Genomic DNA, 21,026 nt, shown 5'->3' with positions numbered 1-21,026 from the left:
TTTATATTCGTAGAAAGCTGGATATAATACGATGCTAGACATAGTTTTTTTCGTATGGATGAGAACCGGTTCCTATCCACTGGATTCGAATAAATATGAGAATAATAATTACAATTTTTTCTTTTTTTACTTTATTTTTCTAATAGTCCTTGATGGAAGGGGAGGCGGGTAGGTCAACCAACTATATACTTTCCATTTTAGATATAAAAGAAAGAAAAATTTGAGGGGTAGTATCCAAAGACGAGGGGTAGATGTTCCCTCCCACCTAATATTTATAAACCTTCTCTGGACCTATAAGAAGCTTCACTGCAAAGGAGAATCCTATCGGTCCAGCGGGATCTTAACGAACAGACATTATGTTCCTTAAGTGTAAGAATTGGGTTAGAACTCACGTAACGCTTGTATAATATAAATTGAATTATGTTTAAATGTCTAGACGGATATAAGTGAAAGCAACACAAGTAGACTGTAGTTTATTTAAAAACTTCACTGTGAAATGGTCCCTTCGCTTTGGAACGAATACTATTTTTTGGCTTTCCTTTTTTTACTTTACTACCTTACTACAAAATATATCGTAATGGCTTTCTACTATGGTTTTTAAAAGTGAAACTTTTCTGTAATTAGAGTCGGGCCGTGCGTCTGTAACGGTTAGCTCTTTTCGTCCATTTAGGCATGTTAGAATTGTCCTATCGCTTTCAAACTTTAAAAGGTAACTCATGTAGTAGTTAGGGACGATTTATAAAGCGTAGCAAATCTATAATCATTCCAATAATGTCCGTACGTCCAATTTAAACATGTTAATTTATAACTTTTTAAACAACAAATTTTTATGCACTATAATTATCCGATGAATTTGATTTTTGGAACAACAATGTAAAATGTCATAAGCGAATCATCTATATATATACAAGTCCTAAAACTGTAAGTATGTCCTTAAACATTATCCTGCATGTAAGCAGTTTTTCAAGAAATTTTCTTACAATTTTGTTTCGAGTTTCATATTCTGATTAGTCAATATAACAATAGTCATACTTTAATCTCTCTACTACAGTCTCTAATTAGTTTTAACAGTATCTCTAATAAACATTACTGTATCCTAACAGGGAGGAAGGGGACATTGGACTGTAAATTATACTGGTATCCAAAGTTTTATGAACTTGTTCTTTTATTCGTTTGCTCTTTTTCATAAACTTTGAGTACTTGCAGTAACAGTGTCCAATTTATCGTCCATTGTCTTTCCCCTTAGGATACCTAGTGTTTACCTTATTAAAAGCGAAGCTTTTCTATTATTAGGATCGGTCCCTACATAACGGCTAGTTTTTTTAGTTAACTTAGACTTGTCCTATCGATTTCAAACTTTGCAGGAGGATTCATATAACAGTTTGGTACCATTTAGAAAGCGTAGCCAATCTATAATCGTTACCAGAATGTCTGTACGTCCATTTAAAACATGTTATGGTCTTTATCATCCTTGTTTATAATTCCTACGCAACTAGCCCGCAGCATTAGCATAATTTGCAACGTGTCGGCTTGCCCTAGGGTTCGAGTCTTGTCAACAACGCGTCATACTAGAAATGTTAAAAATTGTATTTACTGCTCCTAAGCCAGGCGCGAGACATCAATAGTTAAAGACGGAAAATGCATTGGCTCAAAAACAACGCTAACAACTCAATTATTAGTACCGGAGTATGTTTCAAGGTGCGTGGAGAGGTCTAGAACCCAGAGCGACACCAAGCCCCCTGATAAGTCATTAACTAAATAAAATTACAAAAACAAAAAATGACAAAAAAAATATTTATTAATTTAACAAGAGAAAAAAATGCGTATTAACAATAACATACAAAGTAAATTTTACAGGAATATGTTGAAATAAGCATCTTTATTTAAAAAATCATATTTTTTAAAAATACATTATATCTTGTATTCCCGTATAATATTGGTTATTTGTCTGATGGATGTTTTCCCTCTATGTGAGTGTATCTTCTGAACGAATATATTCTCCGATATCAGCCTGAAAATAGTTAATAATTAATCAACACATTAATGCTGTCAGACAAAAACAAACAAGGACGATTTCGTCTAATGTACGATTATGGCATAGCCAAGCAAAAAAATCAAAATAATATTTGGGGGGAAGAGGGAGAGCGTCAATTTTACTATATGTTGCCCCCCAACGTCAGCTAAAAATAGATTAATATTAGGACACAGAAATAAAGAAGCCAGTTTCAATGAACATTTTTATGAGTTAAACTTGAAAAAAATCTTAGTAAAATTTGATTAAAACCCTGTAATGTATTTTTCAAAATTCTACCCTGAATTTGCAGGAAGACTTGATAAGTAGATTTACTACAAACAAGGATAAAAACATCTATAAGTAGCGGAGCATACTAGTTATTTATCACATCGTATTATAGACAGCTTTTTGCGGATAATAAAATGAAATATTATAAGATCAAAACCAGTTTTATAATACCCGAGGGACTTAATGCCCGGACTAAGAAAACAGGTATTAACTTTAAGATTTTTATTTTAATTTTCGCGGAAAATTGTCTGTTATACGATACTATACATGATTCTTCAGTATGATAGAACCGGATACAAATATTAATCGATTTCGAAGTAATGCCGGAAAAAGTTCAATATATGATGTAGCATACCTGGTGGAAAGCAATGATATTGAGTGGGTCTGCGTGTCTGCAATCTTCAGTAGCCTTAGCCGCCACTCCAAATCCAATAGGCAGGTCTGTCATAGAGTACAACACAACTCCCTAAAAATAAAATTTTCAAGTGGTTGTGCCCCTAGCATAAAGGTTCTAAGGCCTTAACCGCCACTCCAAATCCAATAGGCAGGTCTGTCATAGAGTACAACACTACTCCATAAAAAAATAATTCTTTTATTTTATACAAATGGCTATAGTGGCCATGCGAATATTGGAAAAAAAGACTAAAACATTCCAAGTCTTATAAACCACCTCGGGACCTATGTGAAGTTTCCCTACAATGGACGATAAATTGAAATATATCCCCAATGATAATAAACAAAATTACCCATTCTATAGATTAAAATAAAGTCATTGTTTTACACATTTGGACATTGCCAGTTTAAACCAATCAAATTTTAAATAAGTACCAAATCTAAATTCCTAATACAATGTAATTCCCAATATCTACATAGAATTTGAAAATTCTGGCTAAATAAACTGCAAATATAATTCAAAGCTAGAACATTTGATTTTCAACAAATATAGCAGTACACATAAATTGGTGTTTCGTCGCGGTTGTAAAAAGACCTGTTTTAAAAGTCATGAAAAAACACTTGTAGATATGAAGTAGTAAGGTTTTTAAGTCACATACTAAAGATTTTGGAAATTACTGGTCTGAATGGGATAAGTTTCAGGGAAGCTTAAGGAATGTATATGAATGGTTTAAGGCTTTTTCCTGACATCTCCTACCCTTAAAAAAATATGTCAAAAAATACCAGTAAATAATATACTTTAGACCAAAAAATAATAGTTTTTTTTATCTTCATATGATCTGATTCTATGCAATTTTTTTTGCCTTTCTGGTATGCGATAAATGTATTAAGAGATCTCTAAAAGTCCTGGCCCCCTTTATAACTGTAGTTATGGCATAATATACCCCCCCCCCCCCCCCTTATTTCCTATAGTGCTTAAGCATAATATTTTGGTAAGAGTAAATGGACACCATCCCTAAAATTATATTTTGTATTTACAGCATAGTTACCCAGTATTTGCACACAGTAAAGTAAATATGTTCAGATAATATTTTAGTCTAGCCTTATTTCAAAATTGGTTTAAATTACTGGATATTAAATTAAAAGAATAAAAGGGGGCAAGGGTTAAATAACTGTATATTCACGCGGTGGGGATCCTGTGCAGACTTTCAATTTGGCCTTAGAATAAAAGCCAATAGCGTCGTTAATATCAACACAGCAAGTCGCTACAAAAGAGTACAAAGCAATTTGCTATCAGACAAAAAAGGTCTCCACCACTGAAACAGGGTAGTCATCAGTGTTACACATTTTATATACTTGTACGTTTATTTACTGGATGAATTCTCATGAAATAAGTGAAAAACATCCTTCAATTTCAAAATCTCATTTTTTTAAAAATTGCCATAAGGTCTGTAATAAATCGCTATGTAATATTTAAGAATACATCTAATTACAGCCAAGCGTGCAGTTAATAAGTCATCAAACATCAATTGTGTTTTACTTTTATGTTTTGTTACATAAAATACATGAATAAAAATTTACTTACAATAGGCCACTTTTAAATAAACTTGTACTTTAAAAGTCACTAGAGGCTACGCTCCCTAATGGCCCCTAGGGACACTTAAGGGAATGGGGAAAATCGGCCAAATAATTTAAATTTTAGTTTTATAGGGTTTTTTTGGGGGGAAGGGGGGGGGGGGGCGGTCGGAGCATTCAGGGTCAGGATACCATCTCCCAAAATAGTTAAAGACTTTCTATAAATCTATAAGCATCACTGAAAAAGAAAACCACAGTAGTTAGTGAGTGTTAGTGAGATTCTTCGATACAGGTAAAAAAGCTTTCTATTGTAGATAATGGGATTTATGCTAAAATAAAGTGTTTTCCCTGAAGATAATTTAAGTCTAATAAAAATAATATGAACAAGTCTCGAAGAGTTAAGATATGTAAAAATTCAGCTGATTTTACAATATTTTCTGGAAAAGAGATAACTCAGCATTTGGGTGAAGATCTTTTATCAGTGGCGTGCACAGCGATTAATCATGGGAGGGGGGGGGGGGGGGTGAGGGGTTATAAATTATTCGTGATAGCCATTACAGGCCTTTAAGATTTTGGCGGTTGTCAAACATCCACTTTAAATTTTAACTTTTTTCTTGGGGGGGGGGGGGGAGGAGTAGGGTGTGTTTCTTCCAGGGGCAGTTTCTCTTGGAAGGGTGAGGAAACACTCCCTCAATATAGTTATAAAGTTAACACCTTCCCTGGACCATTGAGTAGCCTCACTATAAAGTAAAATCATATGGATAAAGTGGCTAGCTAGATCCTTTGGTAAAGACAGAAGAACTTGAAGCTTTTTATAAATGTATTTTTTTTATTCTTCCAATCCCTAAAAAATATAACATGTTGTATTTACCTGATATTTTCCTGTGTTTTCAGTGATTCTTCCGAGTCCAGATTTCATCACGTGATGACCGTAAAGGAACTGCTGCTCCGCGTTGGGCTAAAACAAGGTCATTACATGCATGAGCATTGGAGCAAGTAGCACGGCGTTGGAAGTAAACAATAAATAAAACTAGAACAACAAATTGAAGTGTTAGAAAAACACGAAATTTTGAAATCTAAAATACTAACATGGTGTTGATGGAGTGACTTTCGGTCAAAAGTACGAACTTATTATACTTAAGTAATGAGTAGCTTCGCTCAAAAACTAATAAACTTCAATACAGAAATGATGTTAAAAATCTTTAAAAGTTAAATGATACAGCAATCAAATCATATGGAAAGTCTTTTTGACAATGACATATCTGTTAAATGTATTTTTTAAAGTTCCAAAATTCTTCGTTTACGAATTGACGTAAACACATACATGCATTAATAGTATGTCAGCTGTTTTTTTATTTGTGGAAAATTATCTATGATACTATACTATGGATGATTTTTCAGTAACAGTTTTAATCCAGCAATTCGAAGCCATACAGAAAAAAAACGCATTACCTTGCACCAAATTTTGTGTTGGCAGTAGGGAGCCAAAAAGTCCAGAGCTGTAATGTGCAGACGGAATTTTTTGGTCTTTGTGAATTTTCCAAAACAGGTACCTAAAAATATATTCATTATTAACATTTTAGCATCTAGGGGCTATGTAATCGAACGAGTAAAGAACCATAAAACCATCCACGGACCCAACTCTAATCTTAAGCTGCAGGCAAAATAACCTTACTATCGTATACAATAGGATAAAGGGGAAAATTATAAAAAAAAAATTTTAGTCGACCAATTACAAACAGCTTACCCTTTCCTTGTAAACCGATACGAAATTTTTACAATTCTGCCTCCCCTTGCTTTTAAAATATGATTTTTTTGCGTTTTTTATGGCTTTTTCCAACGCACAAAAAGACTTTTAGCCGAAGAGATGACACACCTAAATAAGTGCAAATATATCCTGCAAATTTTATTCGAAGTTTAGCTAAACTTATTTGCAAACTTTAGCACTAGGTAGGTATTCTTAACTTATACCCAGGATTGGAGCAAAGTAATAATCAAATAAAAGATACAGTATAGCAATTTGCCAATATGGTAATGAGTATTAAGGACTTTATTACATCGAAATAAGGGGGGGGGGGTAAGATTTGACACAATCTTAAAGTTCAAAGCGGGTATTTCAACATATAAGAATGATTTTATCTTTAATAACCTATCCTCTCATTCCAAAGATAAGGCCTATACTCCAGGTTTACGCAAATGTGTCAAAACTCCCGAGTCCCCCCCCCCCTTGTTGAAAAAATACATTTTCTATATCCTCAAATGTATTTCCGCTAGACGATTTAATGTGTAAATGTTTCACAATCATTATAATGAAGAAAAGGATCTCTGTGTCTGTCTGTCTGAATGTTCCGAAGGATCTCGCTTACCACTGAACCGAGATGGTTTACCTTTACAAGGTAGCTTCTGGGAAAATTTAAAGCTATTTTGGGTGAGGGTACCACCCATAGGCGTCCAAGGGGTATTTACCCCCCCAAACCATTTTGGGGGGGGGTAATTACCCCCCCCAAAATAAATGTTCTTTAAAAAAAATTTTTTGGGGGGGGTATTTACCCCCCCCAAATTGAATGTTCTTTAAAAAAAAATTTTACTGTCCAACCAGTTAAAACAGTTCTTAACCATGATAACAAAAAATTTAATAGTTTGATCATGTTTTATTTGCTTGGGCCTTTATAAGGGCTAAAACCATCCCGGGGATCTATGATGTAATTGTAAAGCACTGAAGATTCCATAAAATAGATACCTAACTAAATTAAATATTTCATTAAATAATGAAAAAGAATTTCTATAGGCGATTTCTTTTGGGAGGATGTCAGGGTGTCTCAAAACTAGTTATAAAACTTACCAGGACCTATAAGACGCTTCACTTTAAAGTAAAATCATATTGGTTCATTGGTTAGTGAGTTAATTATTGTATTTTTATGTTCTAAAGAATGAGATACTACTATATATTTGAATAGTAGTGGCGCCCTTAGCATCTAAGAACTCGTGTTTTCTAAAAAGTAAAAAGGGAGGAGAAAAATAGCCTAAAACCACTCAAAGGATTGACCTATAATAGTGTGGAACCATCATGGGATCTATGTGAAGCTTTCCTAAAAAGGAGAACTCAGTATTAAAAGTAATGAAATCTGAAGCTATAGTCAAATAAACCTTACTTACTACTTTATGTTATAAGATAGTACTTATTATTAACTTAATAGATTAGGTAGGTGCTTTTTTTACATAATTAAATTACCCCCCCCAAAAATTTTACCCCCGGGGTAAATTAGTTTGGGGGGGGTAATTACCCCCCCCCCAACAGATTTGGGGGGAGTATTTACCCCCCCCCAACAAACTTTAGGGGGGGTAATTACCCCCCCCAATCAAATTTTACCCCCGGGGTAAAAATTTTGGGGGGGGTAAAAAAAAATTTCGGCGCGCTTCGCGCGCCATTTTACCCCCCCCAAACACGAATTACCCCCCCCCCTAAAATTTTTTACCCCCCCCCAAAAAAAAAGCTTGGACGCCCCTGGTACCACCACCCTTCCCACGAGAAATATCAAAAAACATAACTTGCCATCTAGCAGCAAAAAATATTTAAATATTTTTGGTAAACAATCCGCTATTGGCCTCTAAAGGCGTAGCCGCTAGTGCATAATCTCCTTTAGAATAAAAATATTAAAGGGCGAAAGTCTTATTTACCATTTCCAGCAATAAAAGTAAGCATGTTTAATAAATGAATATTGAATAATTTCAATCTGAAAACGCGAAGAATATCCAAATATACCAAATGTATACTTTGTACTTCTACTTTTACTTTACAAGTTCCTATGAAGTTTACCATTTTACAATAATTTAGGTCAGGGATATAAAGGGATAAGACAATGGCCAAAAAATTGATGTACATCCCCAAGATTACAATTAGTATTTGTACATTAGTACAACTTATTGAACCAACCAATCAAAGTTCTTAAAGTTGTTGAGCCACCTAATAAGAAAATGTTATTTGAAAACTTTGAGGACTATGGTAGGAAACAGCCCAATATCCCCCTGGATCCCTGTATTTAAGCACTACTACCATATAAAACCACTAAATGGCAGTTTCCCTTCATATCGCATATGGAAAACAAACAAACTTTTTTTGTGGGGGAGGGGGGGGGGAACGTTTTTTTGGATGCTTTTTTTTATGTTAGTTCAAGTAAGTGTTTAAAGAGATCTACAGTAATAACGCCACGTAGAAACATTGGACCCACAGGGAAAAGAAACATGGTTTATTAACTTCTTTAAAAAGGGGGGAGGCGGATGTGCCACTTTTTGAAACCAGAAGTAAAACGTGCATGATCTCAGCCCATAAAAGAGTTATAACTCTAAAATTCAGCACAGCAGTTGCTTTTGTGTAGAACAATATGGAACTGTGAAGACACGGCGGCGGAACCGCCTTTTTTCGCCAAATTAGACAGTTCTCAATCATCTGAGATAAACTTCATTCTCATAAAAATTTCCCTTCTATTTTCACGTGACACTTGTAATATTAAACATGTCGATATTTAAAAAAAATTGCAAGTGTAAAATCTTACAAGTGTCAAGTGAAAATATAAGCGAAATTTTAATGAAAAAAAGGTTTATCTCAGATGATTGAAAATTATCTATTATGGCGAGAAAGAGCAAAAAAATTCGGCAGGAAACGGCGGTTTCGCCGCCGTTTCTTCACAGTTCCATATTGTTCACCACAAAAGCAACTGCTGTGCAGAATTTTAGAGCTGTAACTCTTTTATGGGCTGAGATAATGCACGTTTTACTTTTGGACCTGGTTTCAAAAAGTGGCACATCCGCCTCCCCCCTTTTAAATGAGGGGGAGTTGGCAGCAATTTCTTAAATGTTTATATCAATTTTAGTAGATAAAGTTTATACCTAATCAACGTTTTATTTATAATACCTAAATATTATAGGAATCATAGTGGTGGGTTATACTTACGTTTAAATACAGCTTTAAAGGATTTTAAAAAGTTGTGTTCATAGGCTACTGTGTGTAGTAGGTTATTAATGGAACAAAACTTTACTATCCACTATTCTCTTAAATCATTAAAAATTCATAATGTTAGGTTAGAAATTCTTATACTAAAGTAACAGGATGTCTGTTTGTGTGTCTGTCTGTGTGTTTGTACCGAAGGATCTCGCTAACCGCTGAACCGATCGGGTTCTCCTTAACAGGGTAGTTTCTCATAGGTCCCGGGAAGGTTTATAACTATTTTGGGGGAGGGTGTACAACCAACCTTCCAAGAGAAATCACAATAAATCGAAATTTTTTCCCCTCGAATAGAGACTCCTACGTTACATTGCAGAGTATCGTAGCAATTTAATAGAGACTCCATCGCAACATTGCAAGGTATCTTATAATTTTTTTTAAACACCAAACATTTAAAGGCCAATAGAGGCCTCTAGGGGCGTAGCCGCTAGTATGTAATATTTTGGCAGCTTAACGACTTATTTAGAAAGAAAAAATGAACAAATACCTAGACTTAAAAAGACGTTACCCCCCTCCCCCACCTTCTGCAAATAAAATTTATTGTTTGAAAAGTAGAGTTCGAACAACCATTCAAGAATTTAAATATAGTACCTACCCAAAAATAACAAGGGGGGGGGGGGAAGTTCTGACACATTTGCGTAAACCTGGAGTATAGGCTTTATCTTTGGACTGAGAGGATAGGTTATTAGGGACAAATTCATTCTTATATGATGAATTTTCCCCAGATTTAAGATTTTTTGGATAGGCCTCCAGGTGGTCTCTGGACAGGGAAAAATGAAAAAACTATTTTTTTTTAAAGTTACAGGTCAACTTATAAAACAAAATATGCATCTTTTTTAATATTATTCACATATTAAAATTCACATAAAAGACGCATATTTTGTTTTATAATTTGATTTGTAACTTTAATTTTTTTTTTTTCATTTTTACCTGTACAGAGACCACCTGGAGGCCTGGAGCTCCGGAACCTGGAGGCCTATCCAAAAAATCTTAAATCTGGGGGAAATTCATCATATAAGAATGATTTTATCCCTAATAACCTATCTTCTCAGTCCAAAGATAAAGCCTATACTCCAGGTTTACGCAAATGTGTCAGAACTCCCCCCCCCCCCTTACTAAGGCATGTTTACATAACTTTGGGAACCATTAAAATTTACAGTCCACTATCCCCTTCATCTCTGGAAAAGTACAAAGAGAAACCCCATCTACAAATTTCTTTTTTTTCCTAAAACGAACATCTTAATTTAAAAAGATGGTGGATAATCAAAACAATTCCTAATAGTTTTATGGCTGAAAAAGTGCAATGAAGTTCTGTACTTTTCAGTTATGGGCAAGTTCAGGCAGATAGGGGATATTGGGCTATTTATTACACTAGTCCCCAAAGTTTTATAATACAGTTTTCTTATAGTTGGCTTAACAACTTTGGGGGCATTTATTGAATTTTGATTAGTTAATTCATTTAGTTGAGTATCCAAATGTTTCAACCATTGATTATAATCTACAGAGGGGGTATTATGATTGAAGATATACATCAATTTAACGGCTATTGTCTTATCCCTTTCAATCCCTGAGGAAGTTTAACTATCTCAAATTTTGCACATAATTCTTGTTAACTACCATTTACTTACATTGAAACATTATATACTTTTCAGAGAGAAAGAGAAAACGAATATTTTAAGCAAAAAATACCAAAAAGACATTTTTAATACATACATACCTAAGGACTTTTTAGGAATATATGTTTGATACGCTTACAAAATTGTAATGTTTCAGGAATCGTCATGCAGAGTTTGAAATCGAGAGGACAATTCTAAGATGCATTATTGATGATCAGCGCTATTCATTGTAAACGTATCGATGAGCTGGATCTTTAAATCATTTTAATGGTGCGCCAAATCGGGGTGCGCCGAATTTCAGCCAATCACAGCGCGGCATTCCGTAAAATGCTGTGCTCTTATTGGTGGAAAGTTGGCTCACTCCGATTTGGCGCACCATTGAAATGATTTAAAGATCCAGCTCAGTGAGGAACATTGGGCTGCTGTTTATTAAACTGGTCCCAAAAGTTTAGAGACTTATCTAGATTGGTTGGTTCATTAAGTTGAGTGTCCAAACGTTTCAACCACAGATTAAAATCTACAGAAGAGATAATTTTGTACTCATTGGAAATGTACATGAATCTTTCGGTCAATGTCTTATCCCATTAGATACCCTATATTAACTTTTACTAACTTACCGAATGAGACAAGGTTATCCTTTTGAATAGTGGCGGCTAACTTCAGAATTTTCAGTATATCTGAGAACCGGTTCTTATCCAGCGGATATTAATCGGTTTCGAAGCGATACTGAAAAAAACTTACCGAACGAAACAAGGTAATCCTTTTGAATAGTGGCGGCTAACTTCAGTATTTTCAGTATATCTGAGAACCGGTTCTTATCCAGAGGATATTAATCGGTTTCGAAGCGATACTGATAAAAACTTACCGAACGAGACAAGGTTGTCCTTTTGAATAGTGGCGGCTAACTTCAGTATATCTGAGAACCGGGAATATTCCAGTGGATATTAATCGTTTTCGAAGCGATACTGAAAAAAACTTACCGAATGAGACAAGGTTATCCTTTTGAATAATGGCGGCTAACTTTAGTATTTTCAGTATATCTGAGAACCGGTTCTTATCCAGCGGATATTAATCGGTTTCGAAGCGATACTGAAAAAAAACTTACCGAACGAGACAAGGTTATCCTTTTGAATAGTGGCGGCCAGTTTCATTATTTTCTCTGATACATAATATACTCGCTCCTTGTGTAATCTAAATAAACAAAATTATGTTAAATATTTTATAAGAAAAAAAAATCTTCCAATTTTTCGAAATATAACAATATTAGGTATATTATTTCTCTGTTAATAAACAAAAATTTTATGGGGGGGGGGGGTGCTTATTTTTTTCTAGTAGAGATTACTAGGAAGGGAAGTGGTGCCCTCCACCAAATTATATATAAATCTAACCAGGATAAATAAAAAGCTTCACAGTGAAGAAAAACCATATCGTTTTAGCAAGATCTTTCAATGCAAACATATATACATCCTGCTACTTTTCAATAAGATTAAGGATTATTCTCGTAATTATTCGAAAACGATTAATATCCCGTGAATTAGAACCGGTTCTCATCCTTACGAAAAAAAATATGTCTAGCTTCGTATTATATCCAGTTTTCTACGAATACAAAAAACTACAATCATAAGATTAAAACCATTTTTTATAGCACGTGCTTTCGGCATCTCGGGGCTGACAAAAACTGGTTTAATTTTATAATTGTACATTTTAAATCAGCGGAAAGCTGTTTTTAATAACTATCTAAATGTAACCTGAAGCAGTAGACACCATCATCTCTGTCAATCAAAAGTTTGATGTTGTCCCCAATATACTTGGACAACTTCTCAAATAACACTTTCGTCTCTTCAGGGGTTAAGGGACGCATTTTTTATCTGAAAAAAAACAACAAATAACATTAACTAAAAAAATAAATTGACTTTGTGGTTATACATAAGTAAAGACTTATGATTTGTAAAATTTAATTTTGAATGTTATATTACATATCACAAATTTAGACAATTTTACTTTTTTGGAACTCTGATTTGCAAATAAATTTTTAGATTTCTTTTAGACAAGGAGCATAAATCAATTATTATACGCAGCGCAGCTACTCTAAGAGAAATAATCCTCTAGGTCTTGTCCGAATACAGTCTCCATGTGGTGGATCAGGCTCCGGCACTCTTTCTCAACCTCCTGTAATAAAACACGAATGATTAGGTACAAGTTGTAGGCTATTTTTTCTCGTGTATTAAGATACCGATCTATTTGTGGGGTATTAAATTTAAGTTACAATTTTTCTCAATTTATGCGTGTCCAGTAAGTTTATGACCAGTAAGATCTTATAAACGGGATGGCCTAGAAGTTAGGAACGAGAACCAACTAAATTACACGCCAGAATAATATATAAACAAGGATGACAATATCCATAAGTAGCGAAGCACAAAATATCATGGATGGAAATCAAATATGGAAAGGGAGATGGCAGGGGCGTCTAAGCTTTTTTATTTGAGGGGGGTGGGGGGGTAAAATGGGTTATTATCCCCCCCCTGAAATCTGTTGGCAGGGCTAATTTTTTTTACCCCCCCAAAATTTACCCCTAGGGGTAAAATGTATTTTTTTTTTTTGGGGGGGGGGAGTAATCACCACTTTACCCTCCCCCTTGGACGTCCTTGGGAGATGGGTATTTGATGGCTTTTTAAATCAAAAATATAATCACGAAACCTATCGCACGCATTTCTATTATTTTCAATATTGATATTTTGTAGGATGACTGACAGACCGACGGACAAAGTAAATTACATACTGGATGCCCATTGGTATAGAGAATCTTCGTAAACAAATTCAGCCTTCTATCCAAAGTAGCAGCTGAGAAAATCACATTTCCCCCATAGCGTTACGGACTGACGAACATTCCCTAATTATAGAAAAGCTTCGCAAGATAAAAGTAAAGAAACAAGGAAAGAAATGAGAAATATGTAGAGTGAGGGAGAGAGAGAGAGAAAGAAAAAAGAAAGATCTTAAATTGGCAATAAAACTTTGTAACTTCCACTCCAGAAGCAACAACAGTAGTTCTTTATTGTAAAAAGTAAAAACAAATTTACTTTCTATTTTGCTTTTATTTAGAAAGGTAGCTACTCCATGAGTTAGTATGGCTAACAATAAAATAGTTTGGAATAAAAATATATTCTTTACTAGCAATGTTAAAATTAAACAAGAATAGTTTTCATGAAAGCTGTTTAGGTACTTTAAACTGAAATAAAATTTTTTTTTTATCTTTTTAAGCATGACCGACAGACAGACGGACTAAAATTATATAGTGTAGATCATAGAGAAAAAAAATAAAAGAGAGGAATCGAAGCAACTAGAAGACGAAAATAGGCAGTGGGCCCAAAGGCCTATGCAGCGCTGTTGCCGCGCTAAATTTTATTGCTATTCCACCTCTTTTCAAATGGGTGGATTACAAAATTAATAGGTAAAGTTTTAATAATTAGAATATAATTATACTTATGAACTAACAATCATATGATTAGATATTGTCGTTTTAATGTTTTAATTAAAAATTACATATATATTTTTTTTAAATTGTGCATGAGAGATGAATCCTTCCATTTCTAAAAAGGGGGAACGTTTTTTTATGATAAACATTCAGCTGATTCTGACCGCACACGGCTGTTTGCTAAATATCGCTTTTCTTTTTATTCACATTAATATTTATGATTGACTTACAAAAAGCCCTGGGCGGCTTTTGATTTTTGTCTGCTAATTTTTCTTTAAAAATTTAGGGATGGGGAAGTAGTATTTTACCATGAAAAGGGGGTGAGTATTCATCCTCTTATCCTTTTTCCTTATGGTGTAGATGCACATATATAATTGGAATCTTGCTAATTTATTTATGGACAAGGACATTACTTCCTTGTTTATTTACTATGTATATAGTAAATAAATGATCAGAAATAAATCTAATACATAAAACCGAATTTTATGTGGTCAAAAATTAATTCCGATAAAACGCCTTTATTGATGAAAAATGAATTGAACTGTTAACTGACACTTTTTTAATATGAAAGAAATGTTCTGTAAAGTTAGCTTCCTGTTTCTGACCTTCAAAAGCCCTTGTTTCTATTTATATCTTTTTTTATTAAAAGTACAAAATAGTTACATCTTACAACTTACTAGAAAATTCAGTGCTTTCCCACAAGTGGCAAGTTGAGCACTGTTAACTAACCCAGCCCCCATCCCCATTTTTTTTTTGTAATAAATTGATAATAAGGGGGCTCAGTTTTAAATTTTTACCCCTATGAATAACCCCTGCGGGGCTACCCAGTTACCAATATAACCTTACCTTACCTGACCTAAAGTAATAAACAAACCCACTTTTTTTCTAGTTTATTTTAAAATAAGGTAAGTTTGGAGAAATAAGGGTGGCGTATCAGTGCTTAAGAAGGTATTTTTTGTGATAGCACCGAAAATATCCAACATTTATTTCTCCATACAGTAAAAATTAAACCTGGAGGAAAAGAATGCGTGGTATCACCTAACCAAATTCGCGCGCCAAAACAAACCCCGTACCTGATCATCATCCTCTAGGCATTCAGTGAGGAAGGGAACAGCATCAGGAAGAACAGCCAGGTACGTGTCCTTGCACACGGTTACAAACCGTTTCACAACCCTATTTAATAACAAACATTAACAAACGTTTTCTTATTCGTTGGATTAACAACTTTAGAAACTTTAATGAATTTTGATTGGTTGGTTAATTAAGTTGAGTGTTCGAACGTTTCAACCACTAATTTTAATTTGTCGAAGGGGTAATTTTGTGTATCATGATTGAGGATTTACTTCAATTTATCGGCCATTGTCTTATTCCTTTAGATCCTCTAAAGTTTGTCTTAAAAAACTAATGCTAATGTTTGTTTTCCTTAGGATCTGAATTTTGACTGCGGAGTTGTTATGGCGGAGCATGTTGATTACAGTTGAATTCAAATATTTCCAATAGGCATCATCCACGGTACACTCTGAAATAAATAAACAGCTGTTAGGTCAGGTGCATGATAAGTTTATAACACTAGAGAGAGAAAGGGTTAAATAACTGTATTTTCCTATCCCAATGACCTTGTGCCGACTCTCAATTGGGTCTGTGAAAATCAACCAATAATGGTAAAGGGAATATTAATTATTAACACAGCCAAGTAGCAGAAAACAATTTGCTAGCAGACGAAAAAGGTAATTGAAAAAGCGGGGGGAGGTAGTTAACTGTATAAACATCTCTACTATAGATCTGTTGGTTCGTGAACAGGAAAATCCCTTGATTAGAACAATAGTAACCCACTGTAGGAACAATGCAACTATTTTGTTGGTTAGAAAGTGTACATATTTTGGTAAGAAATGGCATTTATCTTATTTTACTCACATTCAACATTTGAGTACTTAAACTAGAATTCTAAGGTCAGGTTAGGTTATTTTATACTGGACACAGGGAAGCCCCGCTTGGTTAGGGCCACCCACTGGGGTAAGCATAGGATGAAAAATAATTTTTTTGGCAATTTATTTTTTTAAAAGGAGGAGGGGGAACGGATTGGAAAGATATAATATTACAGGTAAATCCACGAAAAATATTAAAAGCATTCACCTGCAAGAGTAAGTAGCGCGTCTTGTAAACTCTGGTACAAGCTGGCATCCTTCTAAAATATTTAGATTAACATTAATTTTCTTTTTTTTTCGTTTAGTATAGTCTCCAATCAGATCAAACAGTTCATAACTGGACTTTCAAAGAAGACCTGACTTGCGATGACAACAATTTATAAAAGTGTGAGTTATAAGACTTAAAAATAGCAGTAGAACAATAATGTTCACTAAATATTTGTACTTCTTACCTATTGAAAAGAACTATAGACAAATTTTTATCATTCTACTACTGTTTTTACTTTCTTCCCAGGACCTATGAGAAGTTAAATTGTAAAGGAGAACCGTCAGCGAGATCCTTTGGTACACACAGTCAGACAGACATACTGACACACACATTACAAGGATATTCTTAAGTATTGTTTTGAACAAAACTATCCTTGTTGAGATAATTATGCCGACTTTAAACTCATTTACCCAAAACATTTTGTGTAATATTTTCATTTAAGCACAAACAAAAATGTAAACTTTTAAAGTTTAGGTAAACACCACGGAGGGAGAGGAAAATAGCAGATAAAAAAATCGACTTCCCCATTATTATTACAAGCTACTACCAAAGCCCAAATTTCTGACAAAAATTTGAAGGAAGATTTATTTGTCACCAATTGTTCTATCCCTGTAGTCGTAGATAAACACTGCACAAATGGATTTAAAATATACACGGATATTACGACAGGGGAAATTTTATTGTCAATTTAAGTTGCTACTGTGGTCATTACTCATTGGTCAGTACGATCTCCTTTAGGAGGGGAGGGCGAGGGGATAGGGTAAAGAGGTGTAGGGGGTTGGGGTTTCCATATTGAGTAAATCAAAAAATCATTCTAATAGAGTAGTCGAAAGTCTGGTGCAATATCCAAGTAATTATAAATCCATTACTGCACAGTACACACAGACACACACTCACAAACACCTACCCACACACCATAACACACAAACCCTCACACGCACACACATACATAATTGAAAAAAGATTAGTTTTGGTTGCAAACCTAGGCATTGGTAGGCATATTGCAAATCAAGAAATACAAATTTGCCTTCTTTTTCAGGCCAGTTACTAGGTAGTCATTATCAATTAGAAAATATAATAATGATATCCTATTATATAAAGTAGTAAGCGTTTTTTGTCTGTCCCGAAGGATCTCGCTAACCAGTAAACCGATATTGTTCTCCTTAACAGTAAAGCTTCTTATAGGTCCTGGGAAGGTTTTAAACTATTTTTGGGGAGGGTGTCTTCACTCCCTTCCCCCCCAAAAAATATTTTTTTACTCTTTTGAAACTCTAATTTTAAGTGGGATGAGGTCGACTTTTCACCTTTCTTACCTTAAGTGTCCCTAGAGGCTTCTAGGGGGCGTAGCCGCTAGTTATATTATAAAGTTACTAGCGACTTCGCCCCTTGCCTCTAGGGTCTTTACCCAAAGAGGTAATTAAAAAAATGTAGTACATGTGGTGCAGCACCAAATAGTTGGTATTATCTGCATCAAAAACAAAAAATTGATGGAGAATATTTTTATTTTTGGGGGGTTTGGGCCCATGGGGTTGTCCCACCCCCCAAGAATATAGCCTAAAACCACCACAGGACCAGAAGGTATATTCCCTGAAGAGTAGAATTCATCGGTTCAGTGGTTACCGAGATCTTAAGGGACGGACAGACATCCTTCTACTTTGTATTATAGATTTCAATAAGGGAAAAATTATATATAACTGCTATTTTTTGACTAACTGAATTGTTATAGACAAAATAATTTACCTAGAAATCAGAATATCTTGCACTTAAGCTGAGCATTTATATCCAACTATTTTAAGATTTTATTCATAATCCACAAAAATAATGTGATCTTTTTAAACCAACAAGATAAAGTACCCAAAAAAAACATGTTACATAGAGCTTATGTTTAGACTCTAGCTTGTGTGCAATACCAAAACTAAATAGAAACATAATATAATGCCTGTGAAACCATGCAACAATGTATTTGGTAGGTGCATTCTTGCTAGGAATAAAAGGGCAAGTAACATAGCATTTACATACAACCAACCATTTTAATTTAATTACTTAAAGGTAGGGTCTAATATAAAGGTCAATTAAGGGGGGGGTAAGTTTTGCCACTTTCGCGTAATCTGTGTTGTGTGGGCTAGGTATTGATCTGAGATTATAGGTTATTTAGGATAAAAGTTTACTTTTGGGTAGTAGTTCACGGAAATTTAATCATTTTTAGAATAGGTCTCCAGGTTCAGGTGCTGCAGGCTGGAAGGTCGTTTCTGGACAAGTAAAAAATTTAAAAAAATTTAGTTTGAAGAGATAGAGAGCAACTTATAAAACAAAATATGCTTCTTTTTGAATGTTATCATCATATTTGCAGAAAAAATTAAAATCGGCCTCCAGGTTCAGGTGCTGCAGGCCTCCAGGTACACTCTGGACAGGTAAAATTAAAATTTCTTATTTGAAGAGTTACAGGTACACTTAAAAAACAAAATATGCATCTTTTTGGATGTTATCATCATATTTGCAGAAAAATTTAAAATCGGCCTCCAGGTTTAGGTGCTGCAGGCCTCCAGGTACACTCTGGACAGGTAAAAAATTTTTTTTTTTATTTGAAGAGTTAGAGGTACACTTATAAAACCAAATATGCGTGCTTTTGGATGTTATTACCATATTTGAAGAAAAAATGACAATTGGCCTCCAGGTTCACTCTGGACAGGTAAACAATAAAATTTCTTATTTGAAGAATTACAGGTACACTTAATAAACAAAATATGCATCTTTTTGGATGTTATCATCATATTTGCAGAAATATTAACAATCGGCCTCCAGGTTCAGGTGCTGCAGGCCTTCAGGTACACTCTGGACAGGTAAAAATTAAAATTTCTTATTTGAAGAATTACAGGTACACTTAATAAACAAAATATGCATCTTTTTGGATGTTATCATCATATTTGCAGAAAAATTTAAAATCGGCCTCCAGGTTAAGGTGCTGCAGGCCTCCAGGTACACTCGGGACAGGTAAAAATTAAAATTTTTTATTTGAAGAGTTACAGGTACACTTATAAAACAAAATATGCATCTTTTTGGATGTTATTACCATATTAGAAGAAAAAAATGACAACTGGCCTCCAGGTTCAGGTGCTGCAGGCCTCCAGGTACACTCTGGACAGGTAAAAATTAAAATTTCTTATTTGAAGAGTTTCAGGTACACTTATTAAATTAAATATGCATCTTTCTAGATGTTATCATCATAGTTACAGAAAAATTTAAAATCGGCCTCCAGGTTCAGGTGCTGCAGGCCTCCAGGTACACTTTATGTACCTTAGACAGGCTCAATGTGGCCTCCTGAGACTGCTGGACAGGTTTTAAAAATTAATTTTATAATTTTTTATTTAGATGAAAGGTTTGAGTTATGCTCCAGACAGGGTCAAGGTGGCCTCCAGGGGCCAGCTAAATAGATCTGAAGTATTTATTACTTTTGTTTATGTAGGGTTTTCCACACATATGCAAAATACAATTCTGTCCCAGATATAATATTACAGATACTCAGAATGGGGAATACACCCGAACCTGGAGGCCGATTGTCAATTTATCTTTCAATATGATAATAACATCCAAAATTACGCATATTTAGTTTAATAAGTGTACCTCTAACTCTTTATATAAGAAATAATAATTTTTACCCGATTAGAATGGACCTGGAGGCCCGCAGCATCTGAAACTGGAGTCTGATTCTAATTTTAACTGCAAATATGATGATAACATCCAAAAAGATGCATATTTGGTTTAGTAATGTACCTGTAACTCTTCAAATAAAATATTTTACTTTTACCTGTCCAGAGTGTACCTGGAGGCCTGCAGCAACTGAACCTGGAGGCCAATTGTCATTTTTTCTTCAAATATGGTAATAACATCCAAAAAGAAGCCTATTTGGTTTAATAAGTGTACCTGTAACTCTTCAAATAAGAAATTTTATTTTTTACTTGTCCAGAGTGTACCTGGAGGCCTGCAGCACCTGAACCTGGAAGCCGATTTTAAATTTTTCTGCAAATATGATGATAACATCCAAAAAAAAGCACATTTTGTTTAATAAGTGTACCTGTAACTCTTCAAATAAAAAAAAATTATTTTTACCTGTCCAGAGTGTACCTGGAGGCCTGCAGCACCTGAACCTGGAGGCCGATTTTAAATTTTTCTGCAAATATGATGATAACATCCAAAAAGATGCATATTTTGTTTTATAAGTGTACCTGTAACTCTTCAAATAAGAAATTTTAATTTTACCTGTCCAGAGTGTACCTGGAGGCCTGCAGCACCTGAACCTGGAGGCCGATTTTAATTTTTTCTGCAGATATGTTAATAACATTCAAAAAGAAGCATATTTTGTTTTATAAGTTGCTCTCTATCTCTTCAAACTAAATTTTAAATTTTTTTTTACCTGTCCAGAAACGACCTTCCAGCCTGCAGCACCTGAACCTGGAGACCTATTCAAAAAATGAT

At 34.4% G+C, this 21,026-nt stretch overlaps 2 protein-coding genes across 2 annotated transcripts in view; both read right to left on the bottom strand.

Annotated features, from left to right (window-relative positions):
- Positions 1-1,780: 1,780 nt before the first annotated feature.
- Positions 1,781-12,785, bottom strand: LOC145322596 (60S ribosome subunit biogenesis protein NIP7 homolog). Its single transcript, XM_080164738.1, has 6 exons — positions 12,637-12,785; positions 11,994-12,079; positions 5,723-5,823; positions 5,142-5,228; positions 2,658-2,768; positions 1,781-2,011 (listed from the first exon to the last, which is right to left on the bottom strand). The coding sequence occupies exons 1-6, from the start codon at positions 12,747-12,749 to the stop codon at positions 1,967-1,969; spliced, it is 543 nt and encodes a 180-aa protein (XP_080020864.1). The 5' UTR covers positions 12,750-12,785; the 3' UTR covers positions 1,781-1,966.
- Positions 12,786-12,827: 42 nt separating this feature from the next.
- Positions 12,828-21,026, bottom strand: part of l(2)k09022 (HEAT repeat containing 1 homolog l(2)k09022) — a 46,040-nt gene continuing 37,841 nt past the window's right edge. Inside the window, exons 35-38 of the mRNA XM_080164734.1 lie at positions 16,494-16,545; positions 15,785-15,879; positions 15,434-15,535; positions 12,828-13,057 (exon numbers count right to left, since the gene is read on the bottom strand). Of these exons, the coding sequence (XP_080020860.1) occupies positions 12,977-13,057; positions 15,434-15,535; positions 15,785-15,879; positions 16,494-16,545 (330 nt within the window). The 3' untranslated portion in view covers positions 12,828-12,976. The remainder of the gene's footprint in view (positions 13,058-15,433; positions 15,536-15,784; positions 15,880-16,493; positions 16,546-21,026) is intronic.

Source organism: Acartia tonsa, chromosome 6, assembly GCF_053477335.1.
Source record: "Acartia tonsa isolate MP-2025a chromosome 6, ASM5347733v1, whole genome shotgun sequence".
Taxonomy (NCBI): domain Eukaryota; kingdom Metazoa; phylum Arthropoda; class Copepoda; order Calanoida; family Acartiidae; genus Acartia; species Acartia tonsa.
The sequence above is the reverse complement of the archived record's forward strand: the minus strand, read 5'-3'. Positions and strand labels throughout refer to the sequence as shown.